Genomic DNA, 16,305 nt, shown 5'->3' on the forward strand with positions numbered 1-16,305 from the left:
AACATCACTACATTATTGTATTCACTAAAAACAACATTTTTTTCATGAAATTTTTGTTTATAAGAATTAATAAACACACGCATATATATATATATATATATATATATATATATATATATATATATATATATATATATATATATATATATATATGTATATATTCACACACTTAAAATTAATATATTTAGTATTTATAATAAATATTTTGATAATTACAATAATTATAATAATTACATTCATATATTTTACATTAAAATTTAAAACTAGAAAATAATTCAAAGTCAGTTGGAACATCAGGGACTAAACATGAATCTGAAGAATCGTCATCTTTAGAAATAATTGTAGAGTTATATGGATTCATCACTGCTTCATCGACTAATAAACTGATCTCATTTGTAAGTCCTGAAATTTGAAATAAGGGTTCATCAGAATCGCTATCAGAAATTTCAATTATAGATTGATGTTGAAGACCACCTTCGATTTTTATAAAGCGATTGTCAGAAACATTCAAGTCAAAATTGATTTTTTTTGCTTTTTTATTTGATGCAGAACTTTCTGAATCACTGGATCTCTTTAAACCTCTCTTTGAATTAACAGATGATTTCTTAGCAAGTTGTTTTCTACCCATCTGCATATTTTTGTTCACTGATAAAAGTTGATTAAAACTAGTTTCAGTTTCAGAGGTGTGTTCTATTTCCTGAATGTTTTCACACACAGGTGAGAGTTGATGAAATCTATTATCAGTTTCACTGTGATCCTTTATCTTGATATCACTTTCAAAGGAACTAGAAAACAATGGTGATTTAATTATATAGTTTTTTTGCAATTTTTCAGGGGAGCATGCTGATTTAAAAGAACTATTCAAACAGTTTTTATCTAATGATATGATTGTTGTATTCACAATATTATTGTTATTATTTTTACTTGGCTCTTGATTGATTAACTGATTGAAAACAGGCTCTTCATTGATTCTACCTTCACAAAAAGAACTTTCATATTTAGCATCTTTATTTTTTTCTGTTTTCAAAGAATTAAAAGATTTATGCTCATTATTTACATCAAAAGAATTATGCATAATTAATTGATTGGTTTTTATAGGCAAATCACTTTTCCCCTCTGTAATTGATTGATTTAATGGTAATAGCTTTTTATGCAAAGATGCTGTAGCCAATAACTTTTTCCTTGATTTGATCTTTTCAATATGATTCATAAACTCTTTATTGTAATGATTTGCTGTGAATAATAATTAAAATATAGAAAGAATTTTTTTTCTATAAAAATATTAAAAAAAAAAAAAAATTAATAAAAATAATAATAAAAATAAAAAAAATTTTCAAAAAAAACAACAAACTAATACATGTAATGTCACAATTTTGAAATCTTTTTATTTTAGTATACTTATTATTTAAATATTTTTATCAAGAAGATTTATTAAATAAAATACTCACAGTGGTTAAGAGCAAATTCTTGCTTTCTTTCCTCTGAATAACGAAGGTCAAAGGTTTGGGGCTAAAAACAATGACAAAAGTGATCAACTTTATTACATCAGCATAAATAACAAAACAAAATAAAAAAGAAGTCAACATAATTGTGACAACATTTAAAAAAAACAGATGATAACACATTAATTCTATTTACCAAAACATTAGCTTTGTAACCGTGCGTTTCTAGCTGTTTTTCTTCCTTTAAAACCTGCATAGCAATTTCTTGTGCTTCAAAATAAAAACAACTGCAATCATTATTTTGAACTAGATCGGCTTACTAATGTAAAAAAATTGAAATATTTTCTAAAGACGACTAATTAACAAAAGGAACTGGTAACAAACTAAATAAAGATCAAATCAAAATCACACTAAACACTTACCACTTAAAGGATGCGATGAATCGCATTGTGAGTTATACAGAAGAATATAGTGATTAATTCTCTGAGTCAATGCCTTTGAATTGAATTGATAAAAATTTGAAAAAAATAAAATTTGCTAATTTTAACAAAAATAAATTAACCACAATAATTTTACTTTTCTATCTCCTTTGGTATATAACCCAAAAGATTTTGCTTTATTTCGAAGTTGCTTATCACTCAGTGAATCAAAGCAAACCTTGGCCAGAGGTTTCATCAATATAGTTGCAGATGACAAACTAAAGAAAAAAAACAAAATCGTTTTTATAATAAAATTCCTTATTTAATGCAATATTATTGTTGCGTTATTATATTGTAGTTATAAAGCTTTTCATGTTGTTTAAAAAAGCATGTTGCTGTTTCCTAAAGTATTTTACTTGACTTGTTTAAGTGTAAAGCAACAATTTTGAATTATCTAAAGCAAGCTTCAATTATAAAAACATTATTTACTAAAAACAACTATCGCAGTACTGTTGACATTCCTATATTAATGAATATAGGAATGTCAACAGTACTGCGATAGTTGTTTTTAGTAAATATTAATGAATATAGGGAACCCTCTCACTGAGTCCTCTTCTTTACGTCTTCTTGGATTATCATTTACTACTGACCTTTCATGGAAACCATATTTACAATCGATTGTTAAATCTGGTTCCTTCCCTTTATTGTTTTACCACTTGAAGGTGGTAAAACAATAAAGGTGACGGAACTTTTCTACAAATACTATCATGGTCAGTACTCAAAAGGGTTATCATCTCTTGTTCCATTAACTAAACCTCCTTCTCGTTTGACTTGTCATTCAACTTTTACTGTATCTGTTCTTGTCATTCAACATTTGTCATTCAACTTGACTTGTCATTCAACTCATTGTCATTCAACTTGACTTGTCATTCAACATTTACTGTATCTGTTCCCTGCATGCACTAAAACTTTTATTCGTCTAATTTTTTTTCCACACACTTTAACTCTTTGGAACTCTCTCCCATCTTCATCTTTTCCTGACTCACACAACCTTCAACTTTTCAAGTCTTCTGTCAACCGTTTCCTTGCTCTATACAATTCTTTTTTTCTAGAAACTCCTAACTTAATAGTGGCTGCTTGCAGCTATGTTGGGAGTGAATCAGAATTAAAAAAAAAGAAAAAGAAGGTATATTGGTTATTTTTTTAAAGTATGAAATTTTTCTAATGTGGGAAAGGTAGTGTGAGGCTTCACATATAAGATCGGTAGAAGGTGTGAGCCTTCACATGTGAGTAAACCTCAGCTTTTAATAAGAAAAATAACAGGCCCATTGAACCTAAATATGGTAAACACTTCAAACTAGCAAAAACATTTTTGACAAAATTTAAATTTTATGTCTAGAAGTTACATAAACGCCAAAAAATCATTACAGAATTAAAAATTCTATAATACATATTTATCAAAATTCAAAACAATATTTATAGTAAAAAATGTTTAAAAATGTAAAAAATGATTTTCACGCATGGAATATGAAGTGTAACATTTGCATCATTTAAATTTTTTTTATTAAGTTATCAACCCTCAGAATTAGGGTCAGCAACCCTCAGAATTAGGGTCAGCATTCGGCAATGCCGACCTAAAAGTATTTGAGATCGGCAAAAAATTGCTGACCATGTTTCGATGTTTTATGGTAAGACCTTTGTAACAAATTTTTTTTTGCCGACCTGATGCTGACCTCTAAAAGATTGAAGTCGGCAAATTATTACCTCAATTTTCCTAATTCCCAGGGTTGAGTAATACATATTATGTATGCTAAATTAATATTTTTGTTTTTAGATTTCATATATGCATGTGAATTTATGGGATTTAAGAGGCAAATAACATAATTAAAAAAAACTCTACAACTAATGTTTCAACTAATGACAATTTGTTGATTACTTGTTTCATAGTATTAATAGCTTTAATTCAAGATGATATATTAGAAGTTATTTTTTTAAGGACTCAAAAGCCTTGCTAATAATAATAAGCAGGTAAAAAAACAAAATTCAATAGGGCATTTTTTCAGCAGAGAACCAAGAGGCTGCATATCCATATTTGACTTTTGGCGGCTTATTATTAAAATGTTCTTCAAGATGAAGTGTATATAATCATTTCTAGTGACCAAAATCATAGAATTTAGAGGAACTAGCATAGAATAGCATAGAACTAAATGTTTGTTCTTTGACTAATCAGAGGAGTTGTTACCAGCATTGCAGAGAAAAAAAATAGAGCTGTCCAGCTGCAAATCTTACAAAAAAAAAAAAAAAAAAAAAGTTTTAAAAATTTGTTTGTGACAAAAATGTTCTCAATGTATTCTAGATATTGATAAAAAAAAGAATTTAAAATCACCACCCAACAAAAGACAAAAGCCTCTTAAAAATATAGAAGAGATAAAATGTTGAATAGTTTCAAATAACATTCGATCGATTTCGATAACATTCGATATGTCAACATATTTAAAGCATTCCCAGAATCTACAGCCATTTCTGGGACATAAGTATAAACAAAGAATACATTCAAGAAAATCTGAAGACTGATCAAACAATAGTAGGAGGAGTCAGAGTGTTTTCCAAAGTTTTTAAAAACTTTAAAACAGCAGATATCATTTTCCATCAAGCAGGAAAGCAAGATTTAGTCAAGCACTTGTTAAATAATTTAAAAAGAATTAAGGCTATTTTTGTATGACTATGACAGGAATGTTGTTTTGACCACAAGCTGTAGAAGAGTTTAATTGAGAAATGACTTAAGCAAAAGAAGCTGAAGTGATTTGGATGTCCAAAAATGGGTTCCCTCATTTACTAGAATAGCAGGAAAAGTATGGCCATTAAATTTAAGAGTTGAATTAAAGAAAAAGTTCTTTGCAAATAGTTTTGCCTTGGGAGAGGTAATAAAATTAGAACCACAAATTAGTAATGGAATATTAGACTTATCTTTGTAATAAATTTCTTGGAGATTTTCCAAAAGTCTTTTTTAGTTTTTTTTTAAAAACCCATGGTTTTTGTTTTTTTTTTCCCTCCAAAAAATGTATTTTTTTAAACCCTGTGCACTCTGCTCAGAGCTTACTAATGGTTAATAGGGAAATAATATAGCTAGTGATCTTCTTATCATGGATCAATGGTTGCTAGAAACTGCTAGAAAAACTTTCTTACAAAATCATTCAAGTAATTGTTCAGCAATTTTGTTAGCCAGAAAAACTGTTAATGATTACTTAGCATCACTGAATAAAATATTTTATTGGTTATGCAGATAAGCCCCAGAGCATTGTATACAAAATGAGTTTGTATACAGCAATTCTGAATGGAAAATATTTCAAAGTATGAAACTAAAAACCAAAATTCAGATAATAAAAAATTGGCAAACGATCTAAAATTTGTGTAATCAAAGAAAAATTAGGAGATCTAAAATAGATGTTTAATTGATGCTTCATTCAGACAAAGTATATATAACATTTATCTTACAAACAATCACCAAGTGTTCAACTTTAGCTGTAAACATTTTGATTTTTAATAGTAGTAACTCTATAAAAAAAATAAACATCTTTTTTAAATTAAATTTTGAACAGTTTACAGAAAGTTGTAAATTTTAATTTGCAAGCTGTTGAATTTTATTTTCAAATGAAACTGCATGTTTGCATCATTCTTTTATTCAATCTTTATTAATTATTGTTGTTTGTTCATAAATACTATTGCCGTTTATTCATAAATAGTTACCAGCTTAAAAATTGCAACATACTAAAAGTTTACTTTTTTCTTTATTCCGTACCAAATCATGCATGATTAATCTTTTTTAAAATGTTGGTGCAAACATAACTGACCTTTATAAAAAAAAAAAATTATGTTTTGCAACCTTACTTAATTTCATATTTTTATAAAACTGCATTAAAATATTTACAAATTAATTTACCTTAAAGGACTAATGATAACTAAAACCAATCAATAAAATAAAGTTACCAATAATTATAAAGCAATTTATTTATATTTTATATTTTAATTTTCTTATATTTTAATTTATTATTTTATATTTTAATTTATTATTTTATATTTTAATTTATTATTTTATATTTTAAATTATTATTTCATATTTTAATTTATTATTTTATATTTTAATTTATTATTTTATATTTTAATTTATTATTTTATATTTTAATTTATTATTTTATATTTTAATTTATTATTTCATACTTTAATTTATTATTTTAAAGTGGTGGCTCAAAAAATTAGAGCCGCCTTAAATTCTTCATAAAATTCGTATTTGAAATACCAAATTGTTTGTAGTTATTTGATTTCAATTAGTAAATGTCACAAATATGCATTACGCCACATCTTGGCATTATTTTATCATAGTGGCAACACATTTTATTGCATTGTAATGAAGTTAGTAGCATTTGAGTTATTAACGGTAGTTTTTTGAACACACGTGGATTTTTGACAGCAATATTTAGTTCAAGAACAATTTACTTTTATTTTCATATTTTTCACTAAAAAAATTTTTTTTTTTTTTTCTGAACAAAGGTACTTACCTTTGTTCAGAAAAAAAAAAAAAAAATTTTAGCTTCTTCTATTTGAACGTTTAAAAAATCTAATATTTTTTTGTCTCTATTTATTTTATTTTTCAACATAACCTAACCTTCTTTTTTTGTTATCTTTAAAGCAATGGGAAAACAAAAGGATATTTTACCATCTCTAATTGGACTGATTCAGGGTCTTATATTGGCTGGAAAAGCTCCAATAGGCAAATAGCAAAGAATGTAAATGTTTCTAGGGCAACAGTCGATAGAATTAAGAAAAAAATGGGGAAAAATGAACCATTGTTGTCAGAAAAGAGGAAAAACTCTGGCAGACATCGAGTGACAACCCCATGTACAGCGAGAAAAGTAAGAGATATAGTGGTGGAAAATAGGAGAAAATCAAAAAAAGTCTTTAAAGAAATCCTTAATGAACAAAGAATATCGATTTCTTTGGGGACTCTTCGTAGAAGATTGGCAGAACAGGGCTTCAAAGCTTGCAGACCTGCAATCAGACCCAAGCTCACTGAAGCTATGAAAGAAAAGCGCCTACAATGGGCAAAAAATCATTTACACTTTACTGTTGATGATTGGAAAAAGGTATATTTGAAAAAAATCATTCTTATAAACTGAACTCTTATACATATTTTGGCTACTTATTAAAAAAATGGTGTTTTTTAATTTTTATAACTTTGACTTTTAAGGTTTGCTTCTCAGACGAATCCACTATAGAGATCATGATAGATAAAACCAATTTTGTGAGAAGAAGAGAAGGCGAGAAGTTTAATGAGGACTGTTTGGTGCAAAGAGTAAAATACCCACTCAAAATAATGGTGTGGTCTGTTATAAGTGGCTAGGGAACAGGAAGGCTGTATATTGTACAAAATACGATGCGCCAGGATCAGTACATTAAAGTTCTCAAGGAACACCTCATACCTCAGGCAAAGGAGTGGTTTCAAGATGGAAAATTTATTTTCCAACATGATTTGGCTCCATGCCATAAAGCAAAAAGCGTATTTAAGTATTTAGACAACAAAAAAAATACTGTTTTACCCTGGCCAGGAAATTCACCAGACCTAAATCCAATAGAAAATTTATGGGAACTTTTAAAGTGGGAAATGTCAAAAATTTTGGTAAGCAATAAACAAAAATTAATTAAAAGATTAATTGAAGTATGGCACCATAACGAAAACATTCAAAAACAGTGCTTAAATTTGATAGAGAGCATGCCAAGGAGAGTTGCAGCAGTCATCACAGCTAAAGGTGGTCATACAAAATATTGATGTCGATGTAGATGTTAAAGTATATATATATTTTTTTGTAATAAAACATATAAAAGTTATCACCATTTTTTTTCTAAAATACCTAAATGTTCATGAACCAATTGATTTCGAAATTCAATGTATGCCAAAATCGGTGATATTGGCACCTTAAAAATGTGGAAATTTTATGGTAGCTCTAATTTTTTGAGCCACCACTGTATATTTTAATTTATTTATATTTTGCAAAATTTATTAAGAAAGGCTAACTAAAGCCAATTAAAAAAAAATTATATCATCAAATGTAATTACATAAAATGTCTTCTAAAGAATGGCATTTATAAAAATTTAAAAAATATATATATAAGGTAGAAAAGAAAAACCTTTCAAAAAAAATTTTTATTACGGAAATGAGACTATTAAGAGTAAGCAAATAGTTTACAGTAAAAGTGTAATGTTATTTTATACGTCCAATTTAAAATCCAAACTACTCAGAAACACAAAGAGATCATATATGGTAACAATAAAATAATAACAGTAACAATAATATATGATAACAGAAACAATACTAATTAAGGCCTATTGATTTTCAGGTGATAACTTGTGAATTAGCTTAGGCAGTATTAAAAAGAGTTTAAATCAAACAGAGTTTTATAAAACAAATTTGAATGATAAGAATGTCAAAAACAAAAGCTTTACTTTAAATGGGAAATAACTTTAGATCAAAATGATCTTTTTTTTTTTTTTTTTTTTTTTTTTAGATTATTCACCTCCCCAAGGCCCGAGGGGGGCCACTACAGTCGAGGAGGATACTCATTTTTTTTATTTTTATTTTTTTAGTCATTATTCGTGGTGCAACCCTCTCTCAACTCTTTAACTCCGAAACACGAACCTTGCCGAGCAAGGCCGCTGCGCGGAGAAACTAAGTTGAGCGCGGTACTTCCAGGGATGTGGTGGGAGTCGAACTCCGAACCTCTCGCTTACAAAGCGAGCGCTCTTACCATTACACCACTACCGCATCATATCTACATCATTAAATTAATCTGTTTCTCTAGGATGTCAGGCAAAATGTGGTCTTGTGACACTCAATAGTTGAATTTTAAAAATATGCTCCTTGCAGACTTTTTACTAACTCATCAATTTGTTTACCCTGGCAGAACTCTAGCAACTAAACGCTGAGACCTTAATTAAAACTTATTAAATGGTTAAAATGACGTCTTAATTCAGTCATCTTAAAGGTAGTCAGAAGTGTGTTGATATGGTGATTCTGATAAGTATAATACAAAAGTGTAAACATAATCATCTGAACCACCAAAATAAAAATAAGGACTAACTAATCACAAGATAGGGTCAATGACAAGAGTAGAGGGGCAAAGATAGATGATTTGAGTTGTATGAAAAAGAAAGTAAGAAAATTAGAACATTAGGGTGAACTTAAACATAGATATTAAAGAATTATTACCAACAATTAATGCTATATATTTTTATTGTCATTAATTACTAGTAAATAACTGAAGCTAGAAGAAAAAAATGAAGACAATTCTTGATAAAACAATATTCATTTCTGAAAAAAATTCATTTCAATAAAAAATGTTTCATTTGAAATAGTATCAAAAAAACCTTACAGCAATAAAATAAAATATATACATTAAATCATTTGATGTTTCGATCTTGGCTACATTTTCTTGTTTTACAATTTTCATTTTTTCAATTTTTTTGGTACCATTTTCATTTTTGTCAGCTATTTCACTGTATAAATAAAAAATTAAAATATAAAATAATGCATTAAAAAACAAAATATTTGAAAATAAGATATATAAATAACAATAATAATAAAACATACAATTAAAAACTAACTTTTAAATAAAAAACCTTTTTTTGCTACAAATTAACAATATAATATTACTACTGTGTAACAATTAATAATAATTAATATAGCACTTCAAAACAAACAACCAATAAATAAGTGCCATCGTGTAAGTACATATACTGTTAAAGAACTCAAAAACAAAATCTATCAAATGCACTCTATTGATCATGATCACCTCTATTAAGTGTGACAATTTGTGTGGTACTATCAGGGATGTGGTGGGGATCTAACTTGGAACTTCTCCCTTATGAACCAAGTGCATTACCACTGAATAATGTTAATGCAGTAGGCATTAACATTATAATACAGATGATTGTCAATCCTTAGCTTATTAAGATTAGCATCAAAACTGCTTACCTTATTGAGATCAGCATTGCATAATTTTTTTAAATGTATTTGTTTTTTGTTCTTATTTCTTTTATATTTTCATATCTTTGAATACTCCGGAGGTGTTTTAAGGTTGTATATTTTTCAAATTTATGTGCCCTGGATAAAAATTTCTGTATTTAAACCATCAAACATTTCCACAATCAAAAACTTAAAGCAACATCAAAATAATAGGTAGGCAGGGGGGAAAGGAATTGTATAATTGACACCATGTAGAATAATAATAATTTTAATAAATAAATTATCTAAAATATCATTATTTTATAATGGTACATTAAAAACAAAATCATGCATTATATTTTATTGTATTATATATTATATGCAAATTGTGCTTGTACAATACAATTTGAAAACAAAATAATAATTGTCAATCAATGTTATTATGGATAAAGATTAATCTATTACTCTATTTGATAATGACTTAAAAAGCTATGATAATAGTCCTGTAGAATTTAGTCTCAACCTAGAAAAAATTATTATAAAGACATGTTATATATCGTTGGAAAGCTTATTTTTTCCTCCTTAAAATTAGTAATTGGTATTTTTTTTATTTTGGGGAAAAAAAAGTTGTGACGTCACAAAGATTAGCAGAAAAGCGCAAAAATTGACATTTTTGGCCGAAAAATATCATTCTATTAAGCAAGTAAATGTAATATAATTTTTATATTTATTACTCTTAAATACTATTAGTTGGTTTAATAATGAACTGAAAGCTAAATTATAACTAAAAGTATGATATAGGGGCGAAGGGGGACTCTATTTTAGCAAACTTTTCGTAAATTTGACGTAAAGATGTGTAGATAAAACAAATATTCCTCTATTAATACATGATTCATTGGTAAAGTTACCAAGACAATGTTAAAGCATATTTACAAAGAAGTTTATCTTGGAAACTCTTAAAAAAGCAACTAAGTGTATCAAAATTTAATTTATGTAAAAATGTCTAAGAAGTGACGGTTATTGGCTGGTTCATTTTCTTCATCTACTTTTTCCACATTTAGACAGTTAATCCTGTGACAGGTAGAACATGATGAAGAGCAGTGAAGTCCCATCTTTCTGCAGGAACATTGACTTGAACATGAGTTTTTACACCCACATCAAACAACCTTTAGGATATCCTCTGGACCTGCATTTTCTTCTGTTGTTATTGGTGAGTACATAAAGCCATTCAATTTCCATCCCCAATTAAGTGAGTCAAGGTCACTGTCACTTAGACATCTCTAAATACGCACTTGATAGTATACTCTCAATCCATGGTAGTAAGCAGCTCTAGGAGAAGGTGGAAAACAGAAGGGTCTATGTGAGCTTGATCAGAGTTTACCATTTCCTCGTACTTTTGCTTTCCTATCTGTTGTAGATTAGATGTCGAGGAATGTAGCAGCTGAAAGAAACGAACTGATGCATTTCCAATCTCATCAGGCGATTTATCATCGTGGTAAAAAATATTTGCTGCATCGCACAAATCTTTGGCTTCAAATGGCTTTACAGTGGTGTAATAAGCGACAAAAAATATTGCTGTCACCTGCAAAAATTGTAATAGGTTCTGTTTTAAAAAAGTTAAGTGCAATTTTAATGATTGTAGTATCTTCATCAGAATGACAAACATACACAGTTAAACCTCTTACTCTTAATTTAACTTCTAGAATTTGGATAAATGATTTTTTGTTGGCGTAATTGGAGAAAAATTTACTTCTATCAGACAGACAAGGATTGCTTTTATGTATTTCAACTGCAAATTGTGTTAAAAATCCACGCTTTATAGACATAGTGCCTTTTGTAGAATTTTAACATCCATCAAATACTGCAACACTAACTAAAAGGTAATTTAGAAAAAAATTTTATCAAATATTTCACCCTTGTTCCAATTGCAACAGTATAAAAGACCGCCACCATCAGCAACTCTTAAAGAATTAAAGGGCATAGATATAACTGGCTTTGTTAGGTAATTTTTTAGCTTGTGTTTTTGAGCATTGGGCATAAGACCATCTTTAAAAAGTGACATAGGAAATGAAGTTAGTTCATAGTAAAAGTAGTCTTCAATTTCCTTTTCTGGTTTTTTCTCAAGGAAAACTGACAAACACAAAAATAATGTCAAGGGATCAATTGATATATTTTCATTGTTGACTTTAATATTTGAGTAGAGTCCTTGAAGATTTTTGAGTTGATTACTTCTCCTAAAGGATACTTCTGTGTATGCCATATCATTCATTTGTGCCTGTATTGATGCACCAATGCTTTCCGAACAATCACAAGTTGCCTGATTAAATTCATCTACAAGCCCTGAGTCCAGAGCCTCAAGTTGTTCTCTTACATCAAAAGAGCTATGAGAATCAAACCATGATTTAATTTTCTGAAAATCTTCAGAGTCACGCTTGATTCTTCCCACGCAAAGTTCTTTGTGTTCTTTACTTGTGTTTTTTGCGAGGTTAATCAGCTTACTACTTCTGACATTTAAGTGCACCTTAATAAAAAATACTAATGGAAGAAATATAATATATATTTGCACTATTTAATTTTTGCTATAAATGTCTGTTTTATTAGTAGCATTTACTAATTTTTATCATTTTATCCCTTTGTTACCATAACATCAGTTGCTCTTTTGGCAAATTCCAAGTCAATAAAACAGGAAAATTTAATCTTATTTATACCTATGCATTGTACTTGTCCAAACATCCAACACATTTTCAGTATTTCCTTTGCCAACAACTCCTCCTTTGCCCTTCAACGATTTCATTAATATCTGTTCTATTGATAAATCCGCCCATATTCCAGGCCAACTCTTTGAAGTGCACCTTACTGTATGTTCGCCATTGAGGAACTGTTTATATACTTCTGGGTAAGTGCATGCTAATTCATCCGCTGATTGTAAATATAAATATAATGATTTTGTATAATTATTGTGCCCAGTCGAGGCAAGTAGGTTAAGCATACATTTTGCTGTAGCAATTTGTAGGTTCCAGTTACTAATTCTTTCTGCTTGAATAAACTCTTGTACAATAAATATATAGGGAACATAGTTTAGCCATAATTTTGCAGTTTGTAATTTTGCCATGTATTCTTCTTGCTTTTCTTCAAATAATAGAATCAACTTCTTTTTAGTATAACCATTTTTATTATGCATATTTGAGTTGTACATTAATTTAATTTCAGCTTTTTCTTCATCGCTTGGTTTGATTCAAATTTCCTCTGGCAATATGGATAAGGTAGAAATGCAGCGATATGGATAAGATAGACGATGCAGCAAACATATGGTCTCAAAGACTTCAAGCAATTGCCTTTCCAGAAAACATATAGTTGACTGTTACAGAAGCATAAACAGTTTCAAGAGTAGTTTTTAATCCACTTCCTTCCAATAATGTTCCAATAGCTCCAAGAAAACTCATTAACTGATGAAATCCACTAATTCTAATAAAAACATTCATTTTTTTTGAAGCCGCAATTTTATAGGCTTTGAAATAAAGCTGTTGATCAAATGTCACACAGGGCATTCCAAGTTGTAGCTTTTCTGACTGTATTTCAATAAAACTTAACAAAGAATATAACGCATTGAAATCAGTTGCCAGTAAGTTGATAATTGGAAGCATGGTTACTTTAGATATAGTTAGGACATTATTAACTTGACGGCTCATATAGGTAGCCCAACTAGGGCATTGTAACTCAAAGATATATGACATGTTCCAAAGTAGATCGACAAGGTTTGGTTTAAAAGTGACCTTAGATGAAAGAAAAAAGAAAAGTTAACCATGATTGGCTCATATCATCAAAAATCTCAAATTTTATCTATAGAAGTTTTTATTATACTTTAAATATTTACATGAAAATTCAACACTTTATTTTGAAATATTACTAAGCCTAGTTATGTTAATACCTTTTTAAATTCTTGAAATTTTATTTGAGATAAAATTGGAATGTCAGAGCTGAATAACTGAAAGATTTTAATCTAGTTATTAAAGTTTATGTTGGACCAATTATCTTTTCTATCCCTAGATAATCTTTACTTATTTGTATGCCGAATAAAATTTATATTTGCAATTGATATAGAACCTAGTCCATGATGTATGTTTTTATCATCGATTGTCGCTAAATCATAATCTGTATTATACCAAGAAATGAATAGATGTTGTACCTTCAGGGTATATCATTAGTTTTATTGTGTTTCACTATGTTCTGCTTGTAACAAATGACCTGTTAAATAAGTTTTGTTTTTTCTATGTATTCTATATTGTTATGTGTGAAGTATAGATTTTTCAAAAGATAAATACAACTAAAAATTATCACTAAATAAACAAACCTTGTTGTAACTTGATGCAAAACCCAGTTTAGCAAGCAGCATATTTAGCCACTTTGAAGAAAGTACATTATTAATGGTAACGGCTACTCCTAACTGCATTGGCATTATTGATTGTGGCCTCACTGTGGAAAATAATAAATATGCTTGTGAAATTGACGTTTGTTTTACTGACACAGGAATTAGTTTTTTGATAAACATCTTGTCAGTTACATCTTCTAATAAAGGATATGTTTTTGCATCATAATCAAAGTTCTTTATACAATCACTCAATAATTTTGCTGTTGCAATTATAACTCTGACTTTTTTATCCTCTACACTATTTTTTTTAATGGTGTACCAGTTTTCGCATAATATATGTCTAAATCTGTCCAGTATGATTACATTACCTTTACCTTGTCGCAAGACTAATTGCATAGAGTCTCCATATTTTTCTTTTAATTATTTTGAGTCATTTTAAGGGAATATATTTCTTCTCCTAATGTTTGCATCATTTTGTAAAACTCAGACACAGTGTAAAAATCAATATCTTCCTTGAGTCTTATGCATGCTACATTAAAGACAAAAAGCTTTTCTGTTGAAGTAGGTCTTCCAGAGCTTGATGTAGTAATAGGTCTTTCAAATTTTGCACGGCATTAAATGTGATATAGTGCTTCAATGGCTACAAGATCATTTATATTCAAAAGTCTAGCTTCAATTGTTTTTGATAAAAAGTCGTTACATTCTTTGCATAATTTTAGAGTTGCATGATAAATTTTTGTTGACTTTGTTCATAATTATATGAAATTATTACTCTCAGGATGGTGACTGTCAAGTATGCATATATTTTCACAATAAAAACATTCTTTAAAATTTAAAAAAACTTGTTCTGATCGAGTTATACGTTTTGTTTCTATAGGAGTTCCCATTGATGCTTGATTTTGATTGGTTTCTTAATTTAGTTCGTCTCGATGAGTGAATATAAAGCTTTTCTCCTGCCTCTTATTTTTTATACAGTTCATAAACCAATACATTCAAATTCAATTTTGAAGCACATTCAATTAAGTTTTCAAGGGCTTCTTGGTTGACAACATCTCTTCCAAATCTTGCCCCCATGGCTCAACGAATCTCCCTCTAATTTCATTTTACCACACAATACACATAAAGACGATTCATTTCTAAAGTCCATAATTTTTGAGTTTTGCTAGAAACTGATTTTAAAAGGGTTTACAAATCAAACTTTTTGCATTTAAAATATATATTTTGAATTATTTGTATTACCATTTGCAAGATTATATAATTTGTATTAAAATCTAAAAATAGCAAATCATTACATGATTACATAAACACCAAGATAAGTAATTTACTAAAAAGTTTTTGATTCAAAACAAATGATTATATTTTGAATACATTAAGAATACTTTATTCTAATAACTTGAGAATTCAAAATGTAGAACTGCAACTTTTTAATACCTCTGCCCATTTTTATTTTCAAAAACACAGTTTAACAAAAATATTTGACAAAAACAAATAAAAAAAGCTCCTCTTGCAAAAATAAAAAAGGGCCTCTGAGGGCTGTGGCCCCTGCAGCTCTGGGAGCCATGATTCTAGTAACAAAAAAGATAATATACTCAACACCTTTATATCATTTAAATATAAGTATTATTATAGTTACAGTGCAACTTATTGTATAGCATGTTTAAAATTCATTAGCAAAATTTAAAATTTTGTATTTTACCCCTAATCTTTCTGATGTCATACCTATTTTTCCCCAAAATAAAAAAAAAAATACCAAGTACTCATTTTAAAGAGGAAAGAATAAGCTTTCCAATGATATATAACTTGTCTTTATAATAATTTTTTCTAGGTTGACCCTTTTTTTCGTGAAATTCTACAGGACTATAATAAGTATAATTATTGAATTGTCTAAACATGAAAAGAATTGTAAAGAATCTTCACTCCTGAACTTCACTTTGCTGAAAATCCTAAAAAAAACAAGTTATAGACATCAACATCACTCAAGCTTCTGTAGTCAAAGTTGTTTTTCACTAAAACTTTTCTATAGCCTATGGTCCTGACTGACTGAGAGAGAGAACATACTTGTAATTGTTTTTGATTGG

General features: G+C 28.5%; 1 protein-coding gene across 1 annotated transcript in view; it reads right to left on the bottom strand.

The window, feature by feature from the left end:
• Positions 1–203: 203 nt before the first annotated feature.
• The window catches only part of LOC101241243 (E3 ubiquitin-protein ligase RAD18), a 40,912-nt gene continuing 24,810 nt past the window's right edge, over positions 204–16,305 (bottom strand). The window contains exons 10-15 of the mRNA XM_065817505.1: positions 9,309–9,410; positions 2,019–2,139; positions 1,865–1,937; positions 1,639–1,712; positions 1,449–1,509; positions 204–1,233 (exon numbers count right to left, since the gene is read on the bottom strand). Of these exons, the coding sequence (XP_065673577.1) occupies positions 251–1,233; positions 1,449–1,509; positions 1,639–1,712; positions 1,865–1,937; positions 2,019–2,139; positions 9,309–9,410 (1,414 nt within the window). The 3' untranslated portion in view covers positions 204–250. The remainder of the gene's footprint in view (positions 1,234–1,448; positions 1,510–1,638; positions 1,713–1,864; positions 1,938–2,018; positions 2,140–9,308; positions 9,411–16,305) is intronic.

The sequence above is a fragment of the Hydra vulgaris genome, chromosome 14, assembly GCF_038396675.1.
Source record: "Hydra vulgaris chromosome 14, alternate assembly HydraT2T_AEP".
In the NCBI taxonomy this organism is placed as follows: Eukaryota; Metazoa; Cnidaria; class Hydrozoa; order Anthoathecata; family Hydridae; genus Hydra; species Hydra vulgaris.